The sequence below is a fragment of the Monodelphis domestica genome, chromosome 2, assembly GCF_027887165.1.
Source record: "Monodelphis domestica isolate mMonDom1 chromosome 2, mMonDom1.pri, whole genome shotgun sequence".
NCBI classification, from domain to species: domain Eukaryota; kingdom Metazoa; phylum Chordata; class Mammalia; order Didelphimorphia; family Didelphidae; genus Monodelphis; species Monodelphis domestica.
Window position 1 is genome coordinate 178,050,405 of NC_077228.1, and position 27,254 is coordinate 178,077,658.

A 27,254-nucleotide genomic window follows, 5' to 3' on the forward strand; every position below is an offset into this window, starting at 1 on the left:
CTACAGGGCTTAAGGGCCTCTATAATTTGTTTGTTTTTTATTTATTTTTTTTCATTTACATGTAGAAACAGTTTTTCTTGATTCAGATTCTTTCCTTCCTTCTCTGACCTCCCCCTCCCCAAGACTCTAGTCTGATATAGGTTATATCAGTGCTTTCATGTCATGCAGATTTCCATATTTTTCGTGTCATGATAGAAGACACATACAATAAAAAACTGAAGAAGGAAAAAATGCAGAAGATGGCATGGTTTGACCTGCAGTCAGACTCTAACGGTTCCTTCTTTGGCTGTGGAGAGCAACCCGAGTCCCTTGGGGTTATTTTGGAGACTTGCTTTGCCCTGAGAGGGTTAGTCCTTCACAGTTGATCATAATATTATATTTCTGTTGCTATATATACTGTTCTCCTGGGTCTATTCACTTCACTTTGCATCAGTTCATATAAGTCTTTCCAGGTTTTTCTGAACTCATCCTGTTTGTCATTTCTTAAAGTGAGCCTCTGTAATTTTCAATAACAATAACAATTCAAGTCTCATATAGCCCTTTATGGCTTTAAAAAAAAAGATACTAATAATTTACGCTTACCATGACCTTATGAGCAAATAGTGCACATATTCTTATTCCCCCTTTTATAAATGATGGAACTTGGGCCCAGACAAGCCAAAGAGCCCACACTTGGTGTGCTTCGAGACTGAGATCTGGAAGAGAATCTCCTCACTCTAGGTCTTAAGCTTCTCCTCTACAACAGAACATGCTGCCTCTTGATAGGGAGAGGAAGGACTATTATCTCCATTTTACAAATGAGAAGTTTGCAAGAGTGCTTGTCATAGTTTAAGAGCTCGAAGGGATCTTAGAGAACATGCATTCTGGCTTTTCCCAATTAAAGGTGATGAAACTGAGACGATGAGAGATTACATAATTGGTATCTAGTAAGTGAGGAAGCTGGGACTTGAACTCAAGCCTTCAGGCACCAAGGCTGATCTTCTTTCTACCACCCCTTAGAATCAGAAGACTGTCATTAAGCTGAATTTAGAGTCAGAACATATGGATCCAATTCTGGCTCCATAACTTATTCCCTGTGTATCCTCTCTGGGCCTCAGTTTCCCCACTAGGGAAATTACACTAGATGGCCTCTGGGGCCCCTTCTAGTTTCAGATGTCTAATCCTATAATCCTGTGATGACTAGATCATCCTAAATTTCCCTGTAGTCCTTAAATTAATATAATAATTAATAATATAATAAAATATAATATGCTATATATTATATATATAGTAAAATAATAATGAAGTAAATAAACAATTTATAACAAAATTAATTAAGGCTATTTTAAAAATGTGGTACCCAGTATGAAACACTGTCTCTAATGTTATATTTTTCTGATATATTGTTTAGTTTTCCTGAACTGTTTTCCACACACACTTTTTTTATGCTTTGTTAGGAGTTGGCTGAGAAGAAAGGTAGAGATTTGGGAAATGTACATGATATAAAACCAAAATATATCAACAAAAATTTACTTTTAAGGAAAAATGACATGGGCTGCTAGGTGGCTTAGGGGATGGAGAATCCTGGATTCAAATTTGGCCTCAGACATTTCCTAGCTGGGTGACCCTGGGCAAGTCAGTAACCCCCATTGCCTACTCTTTTCCACCACTGCTCTTCTGCCTTGGAACCAGTACATAATATTGATTCTAAGATACACATTCTAATAACTAAATGCGATATACCAGCTGTGATCTGATCAGAGCACAGTAAGACTTTTTCCTCCCTCGTTCTAGACACTATTTCTATTACTACAGCCTGAGATATCATTAACTTTGGGGACAGTTAAAAGCCACACTGTTTATACTGTTCTCTAAATGGTTACTCTGTAGACTCCTTCAGGGCTTACAGGCCCCTAAAGCCTCCTAAACTTTTCATATGTCTGACTATCTAGCTATGACTTCCTTAGTATATATTTATGGAAAGACATAGGCAAGCAGTGATAGGAGGCCTGGAAGGCCTTCTGTCTGCAATATTGAAGAGAACGTAGAAATTGATGAGGTCACTTGAGTCCTTTCATAATTCCTCCGTGGTTGATCTCCCCAGCAGAGAAGAGGCCTTCCTCTTTAAACATCCCACAGGTACCAGGGCAGCGTATGTGCTCTCATTCCTCAATGTGGCATGAGTGCAGCCCCGGATTCTGAACAATTCTGCCAGGAAAGGGCAATCCAAAGAGCAGCATTAAGCACCACCCAGGCACTAAACACTGTGCCAAGTGCTGATACGAAACGGCCCCTGTTCTTAAGGAGCTTATCGTCCGCTTTGAGGAAGAGATTCTTCTTCTGCCTTGGCAGTCATGAACTTACAGAAATGTGAGCTGCGTAGCCCCATGGCCTCCCTGACTCCTTGCAAGTTTTTCAGTTTCATGGCCGAGGAAGAGACAATCCAACTTTGACATCTCTTAAGAAACCTCAGACTGATCTCACTTGCCAATTAGATGTCCTTATCCTAGACTCAGTGCTTATTAGACAGTAGCTTGGACCTGAGTATATAAATGATCTCAGAGTTGGGGAAGACCAAATAAATACTAGGTTTCAGACAGTGACTGGAATTCATGTTCCACCTTGGGGGCGGGGGGGGGAGCATTGGCCCCCATTTTGAGGGCAGGTCTCTCTTCTGGTTGGAGGGATGTATCATCTGGAGGAGGTGAGGTCATTCACCAAGAACATTTTTATTCCTCTGGTGGAGGAAAAATGTGCTTGACTTTCACTGTTGAATCCCAATAGTGTGAGTGAAAAGCAAAGAGGAAAGTTTTTTTTTTTTAAACCTCTGAGTACTGTGTGGAGAGTCAAGGAACTGGGCTCTAGGCCCAGCTCTGCCATTAACTATCTGGGTGGTCTCAGGCAAAACTTGTCTGTACCTCAGTCTCCTCATCTGTCCAATGTGATGGGGTTGTGAAGACCCTTTTCACGGTTTGGGAAGAGGAATCAGCATGTCCTCTTCTCTCTGATGCAAAAGAATGTTTGCCTCAAAGACAGCTTTCCCTGGCACCCAAAATTCTAAAAGCAGAACTGAGTTGAGATAGATACTTGAGACAGGAGTCTAGGGTTTAGGTAGAAACTGGGCCAGCCAACTCCTTTCTCCGCAGAGTCTCAAAAACATCACTGCCTGCCCTTCTAGGGAGACAGTCTAATTGCCTGATCCACTTCACAATCGTGGAACTGGAAGGGACCTTGAGAGGTCATCTCATCTAAAGAAGGCAACTTATTAAGACTGAATATTAAAGGATTATAGAAGAGGCACCATATTTAGACAAAGCAGACATTCCTGATTTGTTGCCTCAGAGGGATCTCGTAATGGATTCTTTATATGTTCAAGACTGGCCAAGGTCCGTGGCTGGGAATAAGACCTAGTGATTTCATGAATTGTGCTGTTGTTTACACTCAAATAATTCCTCAGATAAATATTTAAATGAGGCCTTTATGAGATTACAATGTAGAAATGCAGCAAAAATAGGTCATTGAGTAGAAATAGATCACCTTAAACAAGGCCTTCTTCTCTAATTGGAAGTGTTAAGTGTGTAAGTTTTCTTTGGGGAAGTGCAGGATTTGGGAAATTAAAACATAATCATGTTGATTCAAACACTTGTATTTATGTTGTCAAGGTTTTAGTTAAACAATTCAATTTAGGATTTACCCTAAGGTAAACAGAAATAGAATTGGTCTTCGGTTTTTATATAATTAGACCACCGGATGCAAAACCCATCTGAGGAAGACTCCCTTTCAAATAGTTTCCCAGAGAAGCTAGGAGACTTTGCTTCTTTGAGAACCTTACAAAACATGGTAGACAGGTGTTGCCTCTGGTCAGCAGGATGGACTAGATGACCCCCAGAGAGTCTTCCTTTTCCAGACAATGATTACATGGATGAGGAATTATGATACAGTGGGAAAAAATACTCATGCACTTGTATCACTGGTCTCCCCACCATTCTCTCCACCTTCCCTTAATTTGATTTCCTCTGTTTCAAATGGGGTGGAGGGAACAGGTCAAGACAGATCAATTGATACCCAATTTTAACAATTTTGAATCAAAACGCCAAAGGCGCTACAGACCAGAAAAATAGTCTTCTAGAAGTGGGATCAAACTCAAATAGAAACAGAAGACCACTTTACTGTACTTGAGGATCACTGGGCCACATACTGACTTAGAAAACCACATTGTAGCATTACCTATGATTTGTTGTATTTTTCTTTACTTTGTCCACTATTTCTTAACTACATTTCAATCTGGTCTTGGCTACAACAGGAGTGTCACCTCTGTTCTAGAATAGTTGAAATGGACCATTGAAATTTCATTCCTCGTTCATTCGTGCAACAAACATTTCTCCAGCTCTTATTATTTACAGAGTAAAGACTTTCCATCTATAGTTGATCAAAATATGTAGTTCAACAAGGGATGATATGACAAGAGATAATGTGATATTAAGTGGAAAGACCTAGAAATAGGAGAGTTGGGTTATTCAAGCTCTGACCCTTAACCATAGGGAATTCCAGTCATTTGTTTATATCTTGCAACCCCAGTTTCCTCATCTTTAAAATGGTGATAATATTCATTGTACTACCCATCTTATAGAGATGTTTTAAAGAAAGTGCTTTGTAAATTGTACTATAAGAGTGAGCCAAATGATGATAACATTATGTTAGTCTCTAAAGGGCATGGACTGGAAGATGAAGTAGCATAGGGAATTCCTATGCTGCCTCTGGTTCTCGACTCAGGACTTGGTGCTGAGCTGTGGGCATATCCTTCCTCCATCCCAGAATCATCTCCGTTTAGGCCCAGGTTTAGAAGGTCATGTATTATGATATCCATCTCTGAATGTGGCAGAGTGATGCAACAGTAATGGCAAGTTCCTGGGTTCCCATCCTGCCTCTTCCACTGTTGTTGTCTAGTCGTTTCAGTCATATTTAACTCTTCATGACCACTTTGGGGATCTTTTTGGCAAAGTGCGGGAGTGATTTTGCCAATTCCTTCTCCAACTCATTTTACAGATGAGGAACTGAGGCCAGAAGGACTAAGTGACTTGCTCAGGGTCAAACAGCTAGTGTATGAGACTGGATTTGTACTCAGATCTTCCTGACTCCATGGGCCTCCATCTACTGTGCCATCTCTCTACCTGTACCACTAGCTTGCCTCATTTTACTCATATGTAAAATGATGATAATAGACCACCTACCTTGCTGGGTTGTTGCTAGGTTCAAAGGAAATCTCATGTATGTGAAAGAAGACTTGGAAAAGTAGAACTCTCTCTATAGATGTGAAGGCCTTTTAGCAGAGTTGACGGTCCCAGAAATGACTACTGAGCAGAGAGTAGTCAGGGAGACTAATCCTTCTCACCTCCTCCTCCCAGCCATCAGGGAAGTGAAAGGAGCAGACAGCTTATCTCTGCACACCTTGAAATAATGCTATAAAGGTCTGCTGCTTGGTGGTGCTTGCTATTGGTGGTAGTGTTATCTCTTTAGGGACGACTTGAAGTGCTAAATTAAGCAAATAAAGGTAGAACTACTTCCTTTCAAGTCACAACCATCAAATGTCAGATGTGGAAGGGACTTTTTTGGTTGTTCAATTGTTTTTCAGTCATTCCTGCCTCTTCATGATCCCCTTTTGGGGTCTTCTTTCCAAAGATCCTGGAATGGTTTGCCATTCCTTCTCCAGTTAACTTTACAGTGGAGGAAACTGAGACAAACAGGGTTAAGTGACTTATCTAAGGTCATATAGCTAGTGAGTAGCTGATGATTCTTCCTGACTTCAGGCCCAGAGGTCTGTTCTACTTGGACAGCTGCCCCTGGAAGGAAAGAGAAGGTCTAATCTAGCCCCCCCTCCCCCCGCAATCATGGTATACATGAGGAAACTGAAGTTTAGAGAGGACAATAGACTTGCCCATGGTCACAGAGCTTGTTAGAATTTTCAGACTCATTTAGGGGAAATACTTCTATATCTGGCTGACCTGAGTGGTGTTTATTTACATTTCAGATTATAAAGCGCTCCAGGGAGAAAACTCCAGTAATTTTTTCAACACCAAGACAATTCTGAAAAACCAATGAAGCAACATCAAATAATTATTATCATAATTGTATTGAGACACCATGAACCATACCTATATAAGACAACAAACTTAATGGATCAATATTCTGTGTGTTCTGACTGTGCCACCAACCAGTCTTCCTTGTCTTTCTCCCTCTCCTTGGACCTTTCTCTCTTCTCTAAGATATAACAGTATTGAAAATAGGCAATTAATAACCTATATAGCCTTTAAGTGAAAGCGAATTGGTGCAGCAAGCTTCATTGTTGTCTTATTTTAAGGAATTGCCACTGCCCCCCCCCCCAGCCTGCAGCAACTACCAGCCACCTGGATTAGTCAGCAGCTATCAACAATGAGGCAAGACCCTCCACCAGCAAAAAGATTATGAACTTGATGAAGGCTCAGATGATGGTTAGCAGGGGTTTTTTGGCAATAAAATATTATTTTAAACCCTTATCTTCTACCTTAGGATTAATATTATGTATTGATTCCGAAGAAGGATTAGACCCATGAGGGTTAAGTAACTCCTCAGGGTCAGATGGCTAGGAAGTATATGAGGCCAGATTTGAACCTTTGGACCTCTCATCTCTAGGTATAGCTCTCTATCCATTAAGCTACCTAGCTGCCCCTAATAAACTATTTTTTTTTTAGCTAAAGTATGTACATTTTTAGACAGAATACTATATTGTGCACTCAATAGATTGAGCAAATGTAAGTGTAAATTTAAAGTGTAAATAGAACAGCTAGATAGGGGGTGTATTTGGTATAGAATATTGGGCCTGGAATCAGGGAAGACCTGAGTTCAAATCTAGCCTCAGACACTTACTAGCTCTGTGACCCTGGGCAAGTCACTTAGCCTTTGTTTGCCTCAGTTTCCTCATCTGTAAAATGATCCAAAGAAGGAAATGGCAATCCACTCCAGTATCTCTGCCAAGAAACCTTCAAATGGAATCACAAAGAGTTAAATATGCCTGAAACAATTGGACATTACATATTGTAAATATAACTTTTATATGCACTGAGAAGCAAAAAAAATCATGTGACTTGCTTTACTGCTAAAACCACTTTATTGCTATGGTCTGGAACCAAACCCACACTATCTCCAAGGTAAGCCTGTACTAACATTGACCACTGTGGTAGATCAAAGTTTCGTTACCTCTTCCTGTTGACTTTGTGAAGATTCCCAGTCATTGTTCTTTTTGCCTCGGTTTTCTCACTCTATATCACTTAATGTCAGAAGATAATCAGTAGAACTGGAAAGACTCCTAGAGGTCATCTAACCCAAGATCCCCATTCTGCAGAGGTTAATAGGCTTTATACGAGTCTCCTCATTTTTCTCTGGATTCCTCGTCTTTATGGCATAAGGGGCATCGTGTGACCAATTTGTTGCGCTAAGTTCCAGTCATTTGCTCTGCACTTGTTTCCAGCTCTTTGGCATCACAGGTACTGCTGCTCTGAGCGTTTTTGTACACAGAGACCTTTTCTACTTGGTAGTACTCTCTCTGGGATAGAGCCCGAGGAGCGAGATCTCTCGGTCAAAGGATTTGAACAGTTCAGTAGCCAGAGAAACATTTCTGCGTATGCCTCCCTTTCTTTCCCTTCCGTCCCCCAAGCAGCAAGGCCCAGAAAGCCTGTTCTTCCCCTGAGTTGAATAGACTGTATTCCATTCCTTAGCATTTTCTTCGATACTAGGAAATGATGGGAATTGGCGACGTCGGCCTCCCTACACTCACTTATCAGCTAGGGAAATGAGTGGCATCCTGGCCCCTGTGGTCCGTAACAAAACTGGGGGCGGAGGCTGGTCACCTGACACAGGACTCCACCCCACTTGCTGGTCATGGCCCAGACAGAGTCTTTTAACAGAAAACCTCAGCACAGCTTAAAATGAGACCAGCTGAGTTGGGGTTGAATTGTAACCAGATTGATGCTATGATTGGGGCATTTTTCACACTTGCTAATGATTCTCATACAGGCTCTTTTATAACTCAGGAGGCTGGTCTTCTCCACAGGCGAGCCCAAATGCATTCATCCCCACAGGTCCTTACAGAGAGAGTCGTGGGGGCCGAGAGCTGGGGAGAGAAGCAGAGTCCCCCACAAACCCTGGGTTCCTTTCCACAGCCAACCCGCGGCAATGGTTATTTTGAAGGAAAGAGCCCCCTGCCTCTTCTGCTGGGTCCTCTGTCTGCTCCAGCAGCCTGCCTCACCCTCAGCCAAGCAGGACTCTTGGTTGGAGTCTCCGAGTGGAGACTGGGAGCAGGAGGTGTGAAGTTCTCTCATTTGTTTTAATGGAGTGTTAACTTCAGCCCCAGAACTGTTAACACTTAACACAGAGTCCCTGAACTGTGCAGAGGTGGAGGGCTGACAGCTGGGGGCTGTTTAAGGTTTGGACTCATTAAAAAGGGGGGGGGGCAAGAAAGCAAAAGGCAACAGACTCACACTCCACTGAAACATCGGTTTAATGAAGTCGGGTTACTAACCGTGAGTGTCTTCCTGGAGCATGGGTGCTCTCCTCCACTTTTCCCCCGTGCCAGGATGTGAAGCCTAGCATAGCTATTCAATAGCTCCAGTGACTCAGGACAAGTCACTTAAAATGTCTGGGCCTCAGGGCCGGCTAGGTGGCTCAGTGGATAGAGGGCCAGGCCTGGAGTCAGGAGGATGGGGTTCAAAGCTGGTCTCAGACTACCTATCTGGGTTTCCCTGGACAAGTCACTTAACCCCGATTTTCTGGCCCTTACCATTCTTCTGCCTTAGAAGCAATAATTAGTATTACCGCTAAGATGAAAGGTAAGAGCTGTAACACGAAGGAAAAAAATCTCTGGGCTTCAGATGAAGTGATGGGCCTAGATGACTTCTGCGGTTCTTTCCAGCTGCGATCCTGTGTTCCCATGGCTCCCTTTCGTGCCAAGGCCTGAACCATTGGCCTAGTTTGGGAACTATTTAAACATAGAAGGCAGGTAGACTGTGGGTCCCAGGAACAAGTTTGACTTGAATTAGAAATTAGATTGAAGCCATACAGCAAGTCACAAATCCACCTGGAAAGTTATCAAGGGTGATGAAGAACCTGAGCACGGATCATAAGGTCATAGATCTAGCCGAAAAGAACTTTAGGGAACATAGAATACAAGCCTCTCATTTCACAGATGAAGAAACTGAGGCACAATGTGGCCAGAGTCACATTGCTTATGGTGTCTGAGGTGGGATTCAGAGTCCAAGTCTGGCTGACCCAAAGCGTTTTGTCCATTACAACAGGCAGCCCCTGTAGTCAAATCCTTGAGTGTCAGAACTCTCTAAATGGATGTGACTGAGAGCAAGCTCTTCGAAGGTTGGGGCTTCTTTCACTTTAATAGGCTACTATGAGGATTTTTCTTAGGCCTCTTTTTAACCTCTTCTTTGATGGGAGAATTTTGGTATCATCTATATATGGAGTATTGTTGCCGTCCAGTTATATCCAGCTCTTTGGGACTCTATTTGGGGTTTTCTTGGCAAAGATAATGGAGTCATTTGTTACGTCCTTCTCCAGCTCATTTTACAGATGAGGAAACTGAAGCAAATATGGTTAAGTGACTTGTCCAAGATCTTTCATCTAGTCAACATCTGAAGCCAGATTTGAACTCAGGAAGATGAGTCTTCCTGAACCCAGGACCAGGGCTCTATCCACTGAGCCACCTATCTGCCCATGTAGGTCTAGAGCAGGGCTTAATTTTCATTTGTATAGTTTATGACCATTCTCTTATACCTCCTCCATTGGAAAGCAATTACTTCCTAGACTCAGATTCCAAACTTGCTATTAGATTTCAAACTTTAGAGAAGCCCAGATAAGGGGAAGATGAGAATCCAACCCAGAGTACAAAGGATTTCTCAGGGCTTGATCAGAGCTGGCCCACCATCCTCAGGCAATATCTGTCTGAAGAGATGGATAGTCATCTCCAGATCCTCAGCAGGACATGGATCCTGCCCCCAGCCACTAAGGCTACCATAATTCTAACCACTATGTTTCGCTAGGTTTGTTAGGCACTAAATTTTTACCAGCTGGAGGTGCAACTAAGTGGTATCTAGAGAACCAAGTTTGAAGACAAGAGGTGTTGGGTTCAAATCTAGCCTCAAACACATCCTAGCTGTGTGACCCTGGGCAAGTCACTTAACCCCCATTGCTGAGCCTTTACACAGTATTGATTCTAAGATGGAAGGTAAGTGAGGGGGAGCCTGAAGTCTTATGTTACTGTCTCCATTTCTTTTTGTAATCTATATTGATCACTAAGAGCAGGCTCCTTAAAAATAACCCACACATAGTTTCTGGTGGCAATGACCTGGTCCTAAAATGTCCTCATAAACCTTTTCTGTCCCACAGATCTTTATAGCTCAGCCTTTTGTTCCGCATTCCTTTGTTGCTATGATGTTGGCAAAGTTCATTTCAATATTGCCCATAGAGGGCTTTTTGATTCCACTCTTGAATTTTTGATGTTTCATCACCCCTATCTGGAAGTAAACCACTTTCAATTACTTTTGGCAAATATATTTCCATTTATCTATTGTCAGCCTTTCCTATTCCTCATTGATGTGATGCCAGCTTATTCCAAAAATATTCCAGTGGATTATCAATATGATTATCATGTGCTTTAAGAATGTCTGTTGGGTCAGCTAGGTGGCTCAGTGGATTGAGAGCCAAACCTGGAGCAAAAGGAGGTCCTTGGTTCAATTCTGACCTCAAACACTTCTTAGCCGTGTGACCCTGAGCAAGTCACAACCCCCATTGCCTAGCCCTGACCACTCTTCTGCCTTGGAATTAATATGCAGTATTGATTCTAAGATGGAAGGTAAGAGTTAAAAAAAAAAGAATGTCTGTAAATTCCTTTCCCTTTTTGTCATGGGAGGGTTAATCTTTCTGAAACCTCCTTAGAGTGATGAACCCTATTTTGTGTTAATATTGTATGGGGTTTTGTTAAGATACTTTCCAAATCTTTTGCAGTTTTCCAATTCTAAAAGTCTACCTTAAGACTTATGTCGCATAGGTAGCAAGTGCTTAAAATATATTTTATCATTCAGCTTTTATTTCAGAGTGCCAGTAAATCTCCTAGCATATTCAGCCATAGCCTTCCTTAGATCATTATGTTCAATGTGTCTTACCTGGAGAAACCCAATGTATTTGTAGGTATCTCCATCTTCCTTTGGTTCAATGTGATCTCTAGACTCAAGCTCAAAGCCTCCAGTCTCTTCCTTTCCATGGTATAGATTAAAAACTATTATTGTCCCTTTTATTGTTGTTGTCAGTCTTGGTCTCATTATTATTAGGGTTTTCCTCGTTTTTAATTGTTGGGTTTCAGGAGCCATCTTTATACTAAAGAGTCCTGGTGTACTGGGCTTCTCTACTGTAATTAAGTTAGCTGATCTCTGCCATCATCAGTGGGACCAAAATCAGAACACCCTGCAAGGGTCGTTTTCATTGCCCAGTGTCTAGTAAGTGACACTTCCAGTCCTGCTTAAGAGTACGGAAAAGCCAAAATCACATCCACGCTGGGCTTGCTGATAGAGCTTCCTATGCTATCTAGGCCTCTAATGTTGTAAATTATAGTGTCAGACCAATTTGGACAGACTTGTTCATGGAGGTACTTCAGCATCTTGCCAGAGGTTGAGTCCCTTTGAAATCTCCAATTCTGTGACCTTCATGACCAATCCCTGAATTCACAGACAGACTGATGGCTTGATGATGTCATGATAGTGTAGTGACACTCACCATCCACCCTCTCAGGATGAACCCCAGGGATCCTTCCCCCACTTAACCAAAATGATTGGGGGGGGAAGAAATTGACTGGTCCAAGAAGCTGCTTTCCAAGGTGCACACTTTGTGAAATCTCTCCAGAGTGCCTCCCTGCCGATTTATGAAATCTGTACAGAGGTGGAACTTCAGCTGCTGTTTTTCATGCACAAGTCAGTGCACATTCCAGATATGAATTAAGAAGAAATATGTTGTATGTACACAGGGGAGAATCAACATTGTGTGCAGCCAAGTGTGGCCGTGAGGGGAAAAGTCATGCCTAGGTCAGGTAGCAGGAGGCTCTGTCCACCCATCAACTGAGTCAAAAATCAATCTCTGAAACTTGTTGGAGAGGAAAATCCTATGGCTCACCAAGGGGAGTTACTAGAAAAATTTGGAAGATTCAAAGACTTCCTAGGGCCCCCACCTCCTATGGCAGCTGTGATTCCCTCCTCCACACTGGAGGGTTGGAAAGGGAGGGTACAGGATGAGCTTTCTCCAGGGTTTATTCCCACTGGGTCTCCCAGACTTCCTGTCAGCCTCCTCAAGGAAAAGGGAGTAGGGAGGCCCCAGCATCAGCCCCCCAAAACCTTGGCTATCAATTCAGAAATAAATACCAAGTAGTTTGATGGAGAAACCTGAACTCCATTCTCCAGTACCCTTCAAGACATTCCTCTTACTCAGATACAGGAGCCATGTCTTCTGACCCCAGCATTTCCCAGCCACTTCCTTCCTTCACTACTCTAGAGGAATGATGGGTAGCTCTGGTACGAGCCTCTGTCTTTAATTAGGAAAGCAAATACAGTCTTACTCCTCTCCCACCCAACCCCCTTCCTGTTGCCTTAACTGATGGGAGCTCACTCCTAGAATGTTAGTTTAGAGTTCTGCAGGAAGTACTGTTTGGAAGCCCTGTGATGTACAAGACAGTGCCTTGGCTCTTCAAGGAGCCCTTAATGCCCATTAGTATTGTTAATCATACAAGAGTCATCTGTGCCACTTTGGAAACTCCACGATAAAGTATTAATTGTTCCTAATGTTGCATATGGGTAAACCAAGAGCCAGAGTAGTTCCATCACTTGGTCACACAGCAAAATCTAGAGTAGAGATGGAAGTCAGAACCCAGGTCATCTGTTTTGCAATCCACTACTTCAGCCCATAAAGCTATAATCTGAATGTACCCTGGGAAAGGCATAAAGGCTGCTTGGAGGCCACTAAGAGTCCTCACTGGCTGAGCTCTCATTGGACTGCATTCCTTGGCTCAAGATTGTCCACCATGTTCGCCACTTGAGTCCGTTCACTCAAGGACCTGTGCAGGGCCCATTGGTGCTCCCTGCTCCTCCCCACATGCTTATAGGATTCCATGATCCTGCTAACAGATCCCTTCGGGCAGGCTCTAACTTCATCAGACCCCATTTGTCTGGCCATCACAAGGCCCAGCTCCAGGCATTGGTCAGATGGATACAGGAGCCACTAGGATAAATGTGCTAACACAAGGCTGGCAAATACCCAGAGTGTGACCACCCTAAGCACTGCCCGAAGGGATTGGGAAAGAAGGGCAAGGCCTCCTGCAAGCCCTATCCTCTATTTAGTGAGAAACCCAAAATATTAGTGTCTGTTTGTACGCCCATATCCTGGCGTATTCTTGGCCAACCAAAGTAAGCCAGCCCCCCTTCACCATCCAAACCCCAGTTCTAATCCCCCTGCCCATGCTGCCTCTTTTATTCAGCCCTTGTCCCCCCACATGACCAGGATCACTCATCAACATGGCAGAGAGTCCTTCCTAAGTAAGCTATTGAACTTCAGTTCTATAGAACTGAAGAAGAGACAGATCTTCTAGAAATGGGCTGGAAAAGCCCGGCTTGTTCTCCAGATGGTAGGGCTCTCGTGTATATTGTCCCAGTTGAAGGGCTTCTTCACTGAGATTCCCAAAGCCATTCCTAAAAGAGTCACTGGGGCATAATGGGAGTAATAGAAGACTGGGTCCCAGCGTCCTCTCTCAGACTACCATGATGGGTGGCTTCTCCTAAAAGTAAATTGAATCAAGATGATCATCATCAAATACTACTCTTGAGCACAAAACAATCCATTTCACATTCAAGATGGAGGAAATATGGATAGGCACTGAGTTCATGTGAAAAGGATCTTCTTGTGGGCGGCGGAGTTGATGAACCAAGAGCACAGTATGAATGGAGGTTATGATGTGAGGAGTCAGAGGAGGTCATGCAGTCTCAAGCTGCATTAAAAGGGACATAATTAATATCCAGAACAAGAGAGGCTAAAGGTCTACCCTGCTCTGATCACATCCAGGGCATTGTATGCAGTTCCTCCTGAGGAAGGAAATGAAGGCATTATTATTATAATTGTTACCCTAAGTGACCAAGGGCATAAAGCAGCTGGGCCTTGAATGAGGAAGACAGGGCTTCAAATCTAGAATCAGGCACTTGATAGTTGTGTGACCCTGGGCAAGTCCCTTAACTTCTGTCCACCTCTGGTTTCTTATCTACAAAAATGGGAATAATAGTGGGGCAGCTGGGTAGCTCAGTGGATTGAGAACCAGGCCTAGAGACGGGAGGTCCTAGGTTCAAATCTGGCCTCAACCACTTCCTAGCTGTGTGACCCTGGGCAAGTCACTTAACCCCCATTGCCTAGCCCTTACCACTCTTCTGCCTTGGAGCCAATACTGTGTATTGGCTCCAAGACGGAAGGTAAGGGTTTAAAAAAAATGGGAATAATAGACTTCAGAGAGTTGTTGTGAGGAGATAAATGAAATAGCATGTAAAGTACAAATCTTCACGATATAAACATTAGCTATTATTACTATTTTATTATTGTCATCTTCCCTGTTGTTTTTACGGGCCAACCATCCTATGGCAGGACAAATATAGAAGTCCCAGCAGAGGGATTCTTTGGCTTTGTACCTGATCAGGACCTGAGAACCACATCTCCTTAACCATTTGTTCAGACACACTTGTAAGACTCTACAGCACATTGCATTTAGAAGCCATATCCACTTCGGAAATACCCCACAGTCTAGAATGTTAAGAGTGAAGAGGTGGTCATGTAATCAGTACTTTCAGAAAAGGAAGCATCTTGCGCCTCAGGAGAGTAGAAAGAATATAGGGAGGGGGCAGCTAGGTGGCTCAATGGATAGAGAGCTAGGTCTGAAGACCGGGGGCCCTGGGTTCAAGTGTGACGGGGGAGGGGGAAGGAGAGGAGAGGGAAGTTCTGGCTCAGCTACTTGTTGTTATATCTATATAGACTAATTCCTGTTTCTATGGTGCTAAAAGACTTGCAATGCACATTTCTTCACAACAGTCCTGTGAGGTAGGCAGTGCAATGTATTATTACCCCATTTTTAGATGAAGAAGCTGAGGTTCAGAGAGCTTAAAAACTTGCCCAGAGTCACACAGCTAGTAAGTATGGGAGCGAGGATCCAAGCCTGGGTCCCTTGAATACAAGTCCCGTGTGCTTTAAAGCCTGCAAGCTAGGGCAGGTCAACTACCTCTAGTTCCTGCCTCTTTTCTTGTTGTCTGGACCCTTTAATTTCAACACAGTCCTCTAATCTTAACCACCTGCCTTGGACTCTGCATTCCATCCCACCTTCTGTCTGTGGTGGCTTTCCCAGCTCTGTGTCTTGTGCCGTGCTGACCCATGTTGGTCCCCTGCCTGGTCTATACAGGCATCCTTGCCCTGCTGGCCCAACACAGACTCCTGGAGCCGCCAGGACATTCACTCCATGCCCATTATCTGGCTCTCTCTCCAGCTTTGGGAGCCCACTTTGGTGTCTAAACCCAACATATACTCTGCCCACTCCTGACTCTCTCCGTCGGTTTCCTTATCTCAGCAATTATTCCTAGCTGCTGACTGTCTTTCCCCGACCTCCTTTTATTCTCTTCTCTAATGTAAATCCTGGTTTTATGCTTCTGGGCAGGGTATACTACCTGGCTTTCAGGCTGGCTTGAAGAAATTACTTTACAAATCTTGAAGTTTTGTGTAAAGGGAAAACTGTGGTTGTGTCTGGTTTTCAGGAAACCCAGAGATTAGTTTTATAGATAACAAGGGTCTTTACGAAATTAATACAAAATGTACTCATTTGTAGTGTAGTGACTCAAGCACTGGACTTGAAGTTGGGAAAACCTAGCTTCAAATCCCACGGTTGTCACTGCCTATATGACCTTGGAAGAGTCATTTAACTTCTCTGGGCCTCAGTATCCTCTTTTGTAAAATGAAGGGTTAGATTTGACAGGCTCTAAGGTCCCTTCATCCTCTAAATCTGTGATCCTTTGATCCTATGAACCTCTCAGAATTCCAAGGCCCTCATCTGTAAAATAACAACAATAATATTGGTAGTACCCATTGGGCCTGGAGTCAAGAAGATCTGAGTTCAAATCCATCCTCAGACACTAGCTGATGACCTTGGACAAAACATTTAACCTTTGTTTGCCTCAGTTTCCCCATCTATAAAAATGCAGGTAATCTAGCACACACTTCAGTGGGCTATTGTGAGGATCAGATGAGATAGCCTTTTTTTTGGAAACCCTTACCTTCTGTCTTAGAATCAATACTTTATATTGGTTCTAAGACAGAAGGAGTGGTAAGGGCTAGGCAATGGGGATTAAGTGACTTGCCCAGGGTCATACAGCTAGCAAGATGATATTTGTAAAGTGCTTAGCACAATGTTCAGTGCATGGAAGACCCTGTATAAATAATGCTCATTCCCTTCCCCTTCTCTCTACCTAGCATACAGGTCTTATTGTGATGCTCAAATGAGATCTTGGCTATAAAGTGCCTTCTCAACTTAAATGTGCATACTTTATAAATACACCAATAGCAGTCATTACTTGTATTCACTGGGGTCTCTGATCTCCAGTAAGAAATTCCTCTTGGTAAGTCTTAGAGACCTCCAGGAAGGTCCTCTAGCCACCATATTCTGTCATCTTTGGGTAGTGAGTGAAGCCTGTAGGAGTTTCTATGTGCCCTAGCAGTCATGCAAATAATCCTTGTCCTTTTGCCCACGTAAAACAAGTCGAGCACTTCCTGGAGCAAACTGATTGTGTGGCTCCCCCAGTCCTTGGGTCACCACCAGCTCATCCTCAGAGAGGTACATGGTGAAGGTGAGCTTCCTGTTTTCCATTAGGATTACTTCTCTCTAGAAAATAAGAATGCATTGGTGTTATAGGGAAATTTTTCAGGCCAAAGAAGCAAAGAGCAATTGTTGATGGCCTCTTAGAATCTAGAGTGATACTCTGGAAGACTATTAACCACTCTGTACCCTCTTTGCCTTCATGGGGTCTTTTGATTATTAAACATACAAGCATGAACATTTCCATATGCAAAGAAAGGGAGGGTCATATTTTAAACACTAAACTCATTCGGATTTTCTAAAAATCTGTTAAATTTAACATAATAGTAAATGAATTGCCCCCACTGTATGTCCTTCTGAACTTTCCTCTATTCTTTATTGAAATTTTTCATCCTTCATTGCCTCTCTTTTTTCCCTTTTTTGCATCATTTATCACTATCCAACAGCTCCCCTCCCTTCTCCCATTGAACCTTTCCTTATAATAAATAAGTATAGCCAAGCAAAACAAATCACCTATTTGATGAGTCTGAAATATGTATCTCATTTTGTACCTCTGAAACGATCACCTATTGCCAAGAGATGGGAAGCCTGGGTCTTCTGGAGTCATAACTGGTCATTACATTGATCAGATTTATTTAAAGTTGTTTTTTTTTTTATATCATCAACTCATAAATTGTTTTCCTATCTCTGCTTACTTCACTCTGCATCAGTTCATACAAATCCTCTAAGGTTTCTCTGAGTCCATCCCTTCTTAGGATGCAATAACATGCTATTGCACTCATTTCCCATAATTAGCCTCTCCCCAATTAAGGAGTATCCAACTTTGTCCCAGTTCTTTGCTATGACAAAAAGAACTGGTATAAATGTTTTTGTACATATGAGTCCTTTCCTTCTGTCTTTTGGCATATATAATTAGTACTCTTATCTCTAGATCAAAAGGAATTCACAATTTAGTGACTTTGAAAGTATAGTCCCAAATTACTTTTCAAATGATTGGACCAACTGACAGTTCTACCAGTACTGCATCAGAGTGCCTCTCCTGCTTCAAACCCTCCAACAATTGCCATTTTCTTCTTTGTCATCTTTGCTAATTTTTCAGATTTGAGGTAGAGGTGTTGGCATTGCTTAAATTTTTATTTCTCTATTTATTTAGAATATTTTATTAGGGTTGCTAATAGCTTAAGTATTTTCCTTTGAAATCATCTTTTCATATACTTTGAACAGTTTGCTATTGTAGAATTGCTCTAGTCAATCAACAAATATTTCTGGTTTTGTGTATTCATGGTGTATTTTATGTATTTATATACATTTCATATATCTTGGATATAATCTTAATCAGAGAAATTGACTCCAAGGGTTTTTTCCATAGTTAACTGTTTCTCTTTGAATTTAATAACTACATTTCACTTTCAAAGAAGCTTTTCAGTTTTATGTAATAGATGATTTCTGTTCCATATTATGATTTATCTTTTCTGTTAATCTCTATTCCTTTCTGGTCAAGAATTCTTCACCTGGACATAGTTATTAAAAAGTATCTCCTTCTCTGCAATTTGTCTATAATGTGTTTAGGTCATATATCATTTGAAGTTTACTGTGGTATGTGTTATGAAGTGTTAGTCTAAACCTAATTTCTGCCAGAATGCCCATGTTATCATTTTCAGAGCATATCCGCATAACGGTGACGTAAGGAATTCTCATGGGAGCCCCATGAGACAAGTAGAACAAATATTATTATCCTCATCTTACCAATGAGAAAACTAAGGCTCACAGAATTTGCAAATGATAAAACAGGGACTTCCGACCCAAGCCCATGTGGTCTCTCACATTGTTCTTTGTACTTGATCACACTGCCTTTCTGGAAGGAAAGAGCCACCCAAAAGGAACCACATTTAATACACACACCCCTTCTCCTCCCCCATCCATCATGTACCCTTGGGAGCTCTAGAGCAATGGAACATTTTATCCCCATTTCGCTAATGAAGAAAAAGATGACGTTCCTCATGCACAGTGACACAAGAAAATGGTAAGACCAAGAATTAAACCTAAGGCGTCAGCTACTATACGTCCGTGGACCTTTGGAGCCTTGGAATTTGAGTTCAGGGAAGATGATTAGGTGTCAGCCCCATGTTTTCTGTCCTACAGCGCGCACCCACGTAAGAGGAAGCCCATGACACACTAAGGTAACATGACCCATGTCACGTGAAGAATACACACTCTGGCCTAAATAGTGCCTGACATGCAGTTGCCACTCAAATATGCATTAGTCCCCTTAGACAAGAAGAGAGACGGAAGGGAAGGGAGCCCCTTCCTATCTTTCCCTCACCCAGCCCCTCACTAGACAGCCTCCAGCTTCCAGAAAAGGCCTCGGGTGTTCATCTCCGAGGGGCCGCCTCCCCTCCTGTGCCCTGTTCCGCAGGGGCTGCCTGTCCTGTCAGTGCCAGGAATCTGCCCCAATAGAAGACAAGAGATAAATCAAAGGGGTGCCTTTGCTGATGAAATTCAGGAGCTCGAAGTGACCCTTGCTGCTGGTATAAATCCTGGCAGGCTGAGCAGCCAGGGGCCTTTGTCCCAGCCACCAAAGTTCAGGATTATCTGGCCCTCTTTGCTGATGTATGGAGCCGCTGGCTGCCCAGAGTGTTTACTAACGGTTATCACCTCAGTACTTTGGCCATTATCAGAGGCAGGGCCGCCTGCCGGGGGCTCTGGCTCGCACCCTCTCTATTACCACCTGTCATTGGCAGAGGGTGTGCACTGAAGCTGCACAGCCCCCTGTGCTGAGGGAGATAGTTTCTGAAAGCTGATCAAAGGGGAGACGCGAGGAGCTGATGGAGAGGACGTATCTTGTGTACTTTTAACTTTGGGAAACATTGGTATTTGCTGCTTTTTTTTTTTAACCTTCCTTGGGCTGGCAGGAACCAGGCCCAGTCAATGCAGTGGATTTGGTTACCTAATGGCTGGGGACATGGTATGTGCTTAAAGCAACCGAGCATGACCGTAATCTCATTCCAAGAGGGGAATGGCTTGAAATAAGCCTTCACAGAAGACTTGCTGTATAATAAAGTCGAAATAATTTTAATTTGTACTTTGAAGTGCTCTTGGATGCAAAAATCTAATCTTTGCATTCAGCAGAACACCGTGTACCCTGTGAAACAGGGGAACGGCTTCATTTTAAGCAGTGATGCTCAGGGGCCCAGCCCAAGACACTATCATCCATCTCCATCTTGGCTGTCTCCAGCAGGGTGTCAACAGTTGTGTGCATAGGTGTGTGAAGCTGCCAGGAGCTGGCCCCCTGACCACACATTCCTGACAGGACCGAAGGCAGCTAGGAGATATGGAAAGCACATTGACCTGGGAATCAGAAACCCTGGGTCCTCCTCCCAGCTCTTCCCAATAACTCCCTTTGGGCTGCCAGGCAAGTTATTGCCTCGCTCTGGGCCTATTTTCCTGTCTGTAAAATGAAGTAGATGAAGATGATGCCTACGGTCCTTTCCATCTCTAATGCTCTCTAGATCTGCGACCGCCATCTTGTGATGTATAACACATGATAGAATGGGCTGGCCAGCCTTGACATCTAAGACCTATATCTGTTACGTGCTAACTATGTGGGCTCAGGCAAATGATTGCATTGCTTTCTACCTTGGTTTCCCCATGTGTAAAATGGGGATAACAGTAGCACCTCCCCCATAGGGGTGTTGGGAGAAAAGTATCACATCGGTGTGTTCTGATTTTTCATTAATTTTTATATCTTAATTGCTGATAGTAGAGTCAGAGACTGGAGAGAAAGGGGAAAGGAAAGCTCAGTGGAGAATAGGTTGCCTCTGTGTATGTCTGTGTTCAGTGCAAGATTTCCCTTTCTGTGCCGTAGGTACCTTTGATCGGAGTGTGACCCTACTGGAAGTATGTGGAAGTTGGCCCGAAGGCTTCGGCCTCCGCCACATGTCATCCATGGAGCACACAGAAGAGGGCCTCCGGGAAAGACTGGCAGATGCCATGGCTGAATCTCCAAGCCGGGACGTCGTGGGATCAGGAACAGGTATAAATCGAAAGCAGGCTGGTGGGTCTGCTTTGGGCAGTGAGTGATGCACACTGAATGGCTTGTGGTTTTTCAGATTTGTTCCTTACCCCACCCACTCCACCTCCAACCCCTGGTTAAAATGCTGCTTGCTGACCTTTTCTGGAAGCCATCCAGACGGGGCCGCTTCTCAGGAGGCTGTTTCTCCCATCTGGAACAACCAAAACAAAAATACAATCCTGAAGACAGGAAGTCTTGGGTTCAAATTTGGCCTTGGGTACCAACTAACTGTGTGACCCTGGACAAGTCACTTCATCCCATTGCCTAGTCCTCTTCTGCCTTGGAACCAATACATAGTATTGATTCTAAGATGGAAGGTAAGGGATTTTTTTTTAATGTATAATGAGTCATCATCCACTTGCCCACCCCCCTTCCCATAAACGTCCATCCTTCCCCCAACCTCTGGAAAAATGGTTTTTGCTAGACTTGACCATATCAGCTTTTGGAATCTGAGCTAATGGAGACTGCCCCACTTCCTATGCCCTGTAACCTAGCTCCTCTGAGCCATTTGCACAGACTCCAGCCAGATTAGACTTGGCCCCTTATCAATCAGTTATCCCATTTAAAAGCATTTATGGCCTTTTGGTGTGCCAGGCACTGGACTAGGAGCTGAGAAAACAAAGACAAAAATAAATCTTGCCTGCAAGGAGTTTACAGTCTAGAGTGAAGACAACCCGTATACACATCAGTAGAGGGATAGGTACTAGATCTGTGATAGAGGTAACTGCCGGGTAAGGACACTCCCTCTGCCAAGGCAAGTTAGCACTTTCTGTGACAGAGAGGAGCCGAGAATATTGAGAGGTTCAGTGATTTGTGCCGTGTCCCACAGCCAGTGTGTGTCAGAACTGAAACCCAGGCCTTCCCGGCTTTAAGGCCAGCTTTTACCCACCGTGCCATGCTGACTTTCAGTGAATGCCTATAGGACATACACTGAATGGACCTCTACAAAATGTATGCAACATAAAGAAGGTGATTTGGGGAGGGGAGGGAGAGAGAAAGGAAAGATTGAGAAAGACTCTGTGTTGAAGGTCTCCCTTGAGCAGGGACAATTCATTATATGGGATTCGCTCCCTGCCCTTCCAAGTCCAAAGGGAATGGGGCAAAAGTTCTTAATGTTTTCGTATCATGGACTCCTGGCAATCTGATAAAACCTATGGACCTTTTCTCCGAATAACGCCTCTAAATGTATAAAATAAAATCCATGATAAGATCACAAGGACTACTCCCAAAAAATCATACTGAAATGCAGTCATCAGAATATTTTGTAGAACTCTTGGGCTAGAAAATGCCTAGCATAATCCTCCATAAGATCCTCTCACCTGCTCTTCCTAGGACCTACCCAACAGCTTCTCAGAGCACCTTACCCTGATGCCAGTGCGGTCAGTTGTGTGTGGTGGAGAGATTGTTGGGCACCAGTCAGCCATGGGGAGTATTTGAGGGATGCTGGCAGTGTTCAGTCTGCCAGACAGCTGTGAGCTGCAGACAAATCACTGTAGCCTTAATATGGTCCACAAACTAGAAAGGGGGGGGAGGGGCGCAAAGATTCTACCGTTCCACTGATCAAAGAAATGAGACTCCTCTTTGACTGATCGGAGGATAGAGTGAAGTCATTTTCTCCCGTCATGACTCAATGTGGATAGCAGTGACCATGTTCACACTCTGCATTTTAAAAAGGAAAAGAAAGTGGCGCAAGGTGTGTAGGAGGGTACGTTAGAGCTGTGCTGTAACATCAGGCCGTTTTCTTCCTGACCATGGACAACGGTAAAGGATCTCAGCATTTGCACAGACTCCAGATTGAATATCAGGTCGGCAGCAATGCCCCGTCCTGAAGTAAGAGCCCAGGGCCATCCCTCCCTGGGTGTAATATCTTCCAAGAAAGCTCCCTGTGGATACCCTCCCAAGAAAAATCTTGGTGTCCCAAGCCGGCAGGCAGAAGCCAGTTCTCTCTGTGCCTCTGATTACAGCTGCTTCCCTGCCCCCAAGCTCAGGACAACCTCTCGAGATGGCCTGAAGGACAAATGGACAAGGCAGCATTCTCTAGTGGTTGATTGGCTCTGACATGCACTTAATGGCCAGAGATAAATAGATTCCTTTAATGCCTTACCAGTTAGGACATCATTGGCACAGAAATTTGTATAGTAATCAGGATTGATACACTATTTATAATGGTATCAATGAAGAATGGAGTCACTACCCTAAACTCCATTTGCTTTTGTCCTTGTAGCCTTTAATCTACAGATAGCCCCATTACAATGTTGCTCATTATTATGTGGATTCATATACAGCTGACATTTGTACATCTGATCTAGCATGGGTTCCTCAAAGCTTGATCAAGACTTGCATTCAGGAATGGGTAGCTTATAAAGTATGTGTTATCTTATCTACCAGCTGTAGCCTTTCAGTGACTAGCCCAGGGCCTCTTAGATGTATAATAAAGAATATGTGATGGGGGGGGGGGGGGGCGGGGAGAGGGCACGAATGAGAGACAACTAGGTAGCTCAGTGAATTGAGAGCCAGGCTAGAGACAGGAGGTCCTGGGTTCAAGTGTGACCTCAGACACTTTCTAGCCATGTGACCCTGGGCAAGTCACTTAACCCTAGTTGCCTAATTCTTACCACTCTCCTTCTTTGGAACCAATGCACAGTATCAATTCTAGGACAGAAAGTAAGAGTTTTTTAAAAATGAATGAATGATAGGGTTCCTTTGTACTGGACTTTAAAACCTGGCTTTCCATGATGCTGGTGACTTTATTAATATAACATAAACTACCATGTCAGAGGTTTGATTTTTAAGTGCATATTCAAAGAGGCTGATTGATTCCTCCTAGGCGCCATCCCTATAATATGAATGCTGTCGTGGCAGTGCTATACAACTGGCTTCCTCCAAGTTCAGCTAGTTGGGTCTTGGAGAATTTAGCACACTTTACATTCAATGTTGCTTTTTTCTATTATTTATTAAAATAATCAATTGATTGCTCACTCTCATAATTAGATTTAAAGAAAGAACTGTATTAAGAAATAGACAAATACCTAGACATACATTAAGTACTTCCCTAGACTTCAGCAATTTCACTACGTGCTAACTAATTTCTAACAACTTTTTTTGTAATGTACTTTTATTTATAATATAAAAAAGCCTGGCAACAGCTAGGTGGTTCAGTGGATTGAGAGCCAGGCCCAGAAATTGGAGGTCCTATGTTCAAATTTGACTGCAGACATTTCTTAATTGTGTGACCATGGACAAATCATTTAATCCCCATTGTCTACCCCTTACTGTTCTTCTCACTTGGAACCAGTACACAATATTCATTCTAAGATAGAAGATGAATTTTCCTTTTAGGCCTGATACTTTTTTTTTTTAAACCCTTACCTTCTGTGTATTGGTTCCAAGACAGAAGAGGACTAGGCCATGGGATGAAATGACTTGTCCAATGTCACACAGCTAGGAAGTGTCTGAGGTCAGATTTGAACCTAGGACCTCCCATCTCTAGACTTGGTTCTCAATCCACTGAGCCACCCAGCTTCCCCCTAAAAGCCTGATTCTTTAAGGGTCAGTGTCCCTTTTTGCTTCAGAGACCTCTTGTCCTATTAGCTTCCTCACCTGATGTTTAGTTGGTGTTCAGCTCTTACCAAGCAAAGCTCTCCTCTATTACACTGGGCTTTGATTCTTATAGTGTTTTTTTCTCTTACACTTAGACCAGAAAAGCATGGGAAAAAATATCTCCTTGTCCCCACCACTACCATTTTTGTAAACCAACAGGGCTCTCTCATCTGAAGCTTCTTTTTTGTGTGTATTGACTCCTTTGCACAGAATGACAATAAGGCTACTCTTCTCTTATCTGTATATTTTGCAATCTGGCTATGCCAGTGTTAGAACTCTTTTCATTTCTCGAAAAGGCTATTCCTTTATTCCTTGTGATCAACTGAATTAGTTTTCAAATACAGGCACATAGTAGTTTCAGTCAACCAACAGTTATTAAGTGCCCCCAAAATGCAAGGCACCCAGCTTGATGCTGTTTCTTCACACAAGCCATAACTTTGAGCTTAAACAAAAAACCAAAAAAATCCTGAGGAAATAAATACCATAGGTGAGATTCCCCCATAAAAAGATTCCCATTTGCTTTCAATCTGTCTTGGTCTGTCTTTCAGAAGACACAAAAATATCTGCTACATCCTATTTTAAATTCTGCCCAGCAAAATTTTATTAATTGGACTCCCTTAGTTCATAATCTGTGATGGACTAATCTAAGCTGGGCTGAAGATAAAGTTCTAGGAAGGAAAGTTTTGCTCATTAAATGAAGCATGAAAGTAAAATTTCAGGTGGCTTATTTAAACTCAGAGCGGTTTTCAAGAACATGAGGACCATCCATTTGCATCCATGTAAGCAATCAATGTAGTCATTGCAGATTATTTTCATCCATTAGTTAAGTCGATCCAGAAAGGGCCTCTATTTGCCCATACTTTGTTAGCAGCTAGTTAGAGTAACCTTGAAAGAGATAAAACTGTATTTCAATGGAAATTGACTATAATTCAGACTTTCTTCCAGGGCAAGGATGCCTGCTTTTGTGGGTCTCTTTGTGAAAATTGATGCTTCTTTAGCTGTGTTCCCTGCTGCCTGATGCTCCTAGAACACCTTCCTTTCTGAGGCCTTCAGACCTCTGGCAAACACCACCAGTTTGAGCTGGTGACAGCAGGTTGGCTGAGCTCCCAACCTCTTCCCAACTTTGCCATTGATGGACCCATTCTAAGTTCAGGTGTTTTTTGTTTGTTTGTGTGTTTGTTTTCCCCATTTGGGAGCACCCAAGATGCATATTTAACTGTTATATATTGAATGCAAACTAACCTGAGCCAGAAAGTCCATTAGCCACCAAACTCCCCTACTCCCTCAGTCATTGCTGCTTGGGACATCTCTGTACCTGTGAGACTAAAGTTTCCACTGTTTTGAGAGCCTGGTCACAGGATCTACTTGCCTCTTTCCCTCATAGCCCATTCAGTGTGGGGTCTTCAGCAATTGATCAGGTAGGAAGGAAGATAAATCCCTTTCTCCACCCCTCAATCCCTGTTGGCATTTAACTAATACATCATCACTACTGGGCACAGTACTGGGTCCTGGGGATAGAAGGTCCCAAACAAGACAAGCCCTGCTCTCTAAAGAGTTTTTCATTTCCTGACTTTTGAAATCACAAAAGTGATATAAATTAGGCAGAGCAAGTATTAAGTATCCTCTTTGCGAGTGAGAAAACTGAATCTCTGAGAAGTGACATGGCTTGCCCAGACTCACATAGGCAAGGAATAACAGAGTCATAATGCAAATCCAGAGCTTTGGACTTTCAAACCATTCCATTCACCAAGCTCTTCCTCAAATGTAGGCATTTGCTAGCCTTCTCCTATAAACGAAGACTCCTTTTGAATCTAGAGTCCTGTTGGAATAGAGGAACTTCTAACAAGTTAAGAAGAGTATGGGCAGCTGGGTTGCTCAGTGGATAGAGAGCCAGGCCTGGAAACAGGAATCCCTGGGTTCAAGTATGACCCCAGACCTTCCTACCTTGTGATCCTGGGCAAGTCACTTAACCCCCATTGCCTCACTCTTACCACTCTTCTGCCTCAGAACCAATACTTTATATTGATTTTCAGACAAAATATATTTTTTAAAAAAGACAATGCCTGAGGCCTTCAAGATGGGCTCCCTCAGAGTGAGACATAAGGGACCACTTAGTGTTCCTACTTTAAGAGCCAGTTTGTTGGTTCTTGTGTGTTTTCCTCTAACATGGTAGAACCAGTCTGGAAGGCCTTTTGCTTCCCTACCTGCTGCCCAGGTCTTTGGGAGGAATGATTTTGTTCCTTGCCTTTGGATGAATTTCCTCAAGAAACAAAGGAAAATGTGTGACCATCATGTAACAGTTCCTTCATCTGTTAAATGAGGGAGTTGTATGGGACTAAATGTCTTTAGTCCCTAAGCTCCAACAGTCTGATTCTGTTCCTAGCAGAGTTATTTACCATTTAACTCCCAAATCTTGCATATAGCATTAAGTTGGGGCTCAGTACAGATTTGGGAGTGAAGGAAGGAATGAATGAATGAAAGGATAGATGGATGGATGAATGAAATCAAGGCTTCCAGAAAGCACAGAGAAGGTAAAATGAGCAAGGAAAAAATATCATGGGGTGGTTATTATTGACTTTAAGGAACAAACTTAGAAATCACTGGTCCAGTCTCTGCTGGTCCTAAATATTTTTATTTTTCCCCTGGGAAGCCCCAAACTGGATTAGAGAACAACTTTTCAAACCTAAGAAA

General features: G+C 43.0%; 1 protein-coding gene across 1 annotated transcript in view; it reads left to right on the top strand.

Annotated features, from left to right (window-relative positions):
• Positions 1-27,254, top strand: part of BCAS3 (BCAS3 microtubule associated cell migration factor) — a 957,541-nt gene that overhangs the window by 910,340 nt on the left and 19,947 nt on the right. The window contains exon 25 of the mRNA XM_056814655.1: positions 20,757-20,924. Within this exon, the coding sequence (XP_056670633.1) occupies positions 20,757-20,924 (168 nt within the window). The remainder of the gene's footprint in view (positions 1-20,756; positions 20,925-27,254) is intronic.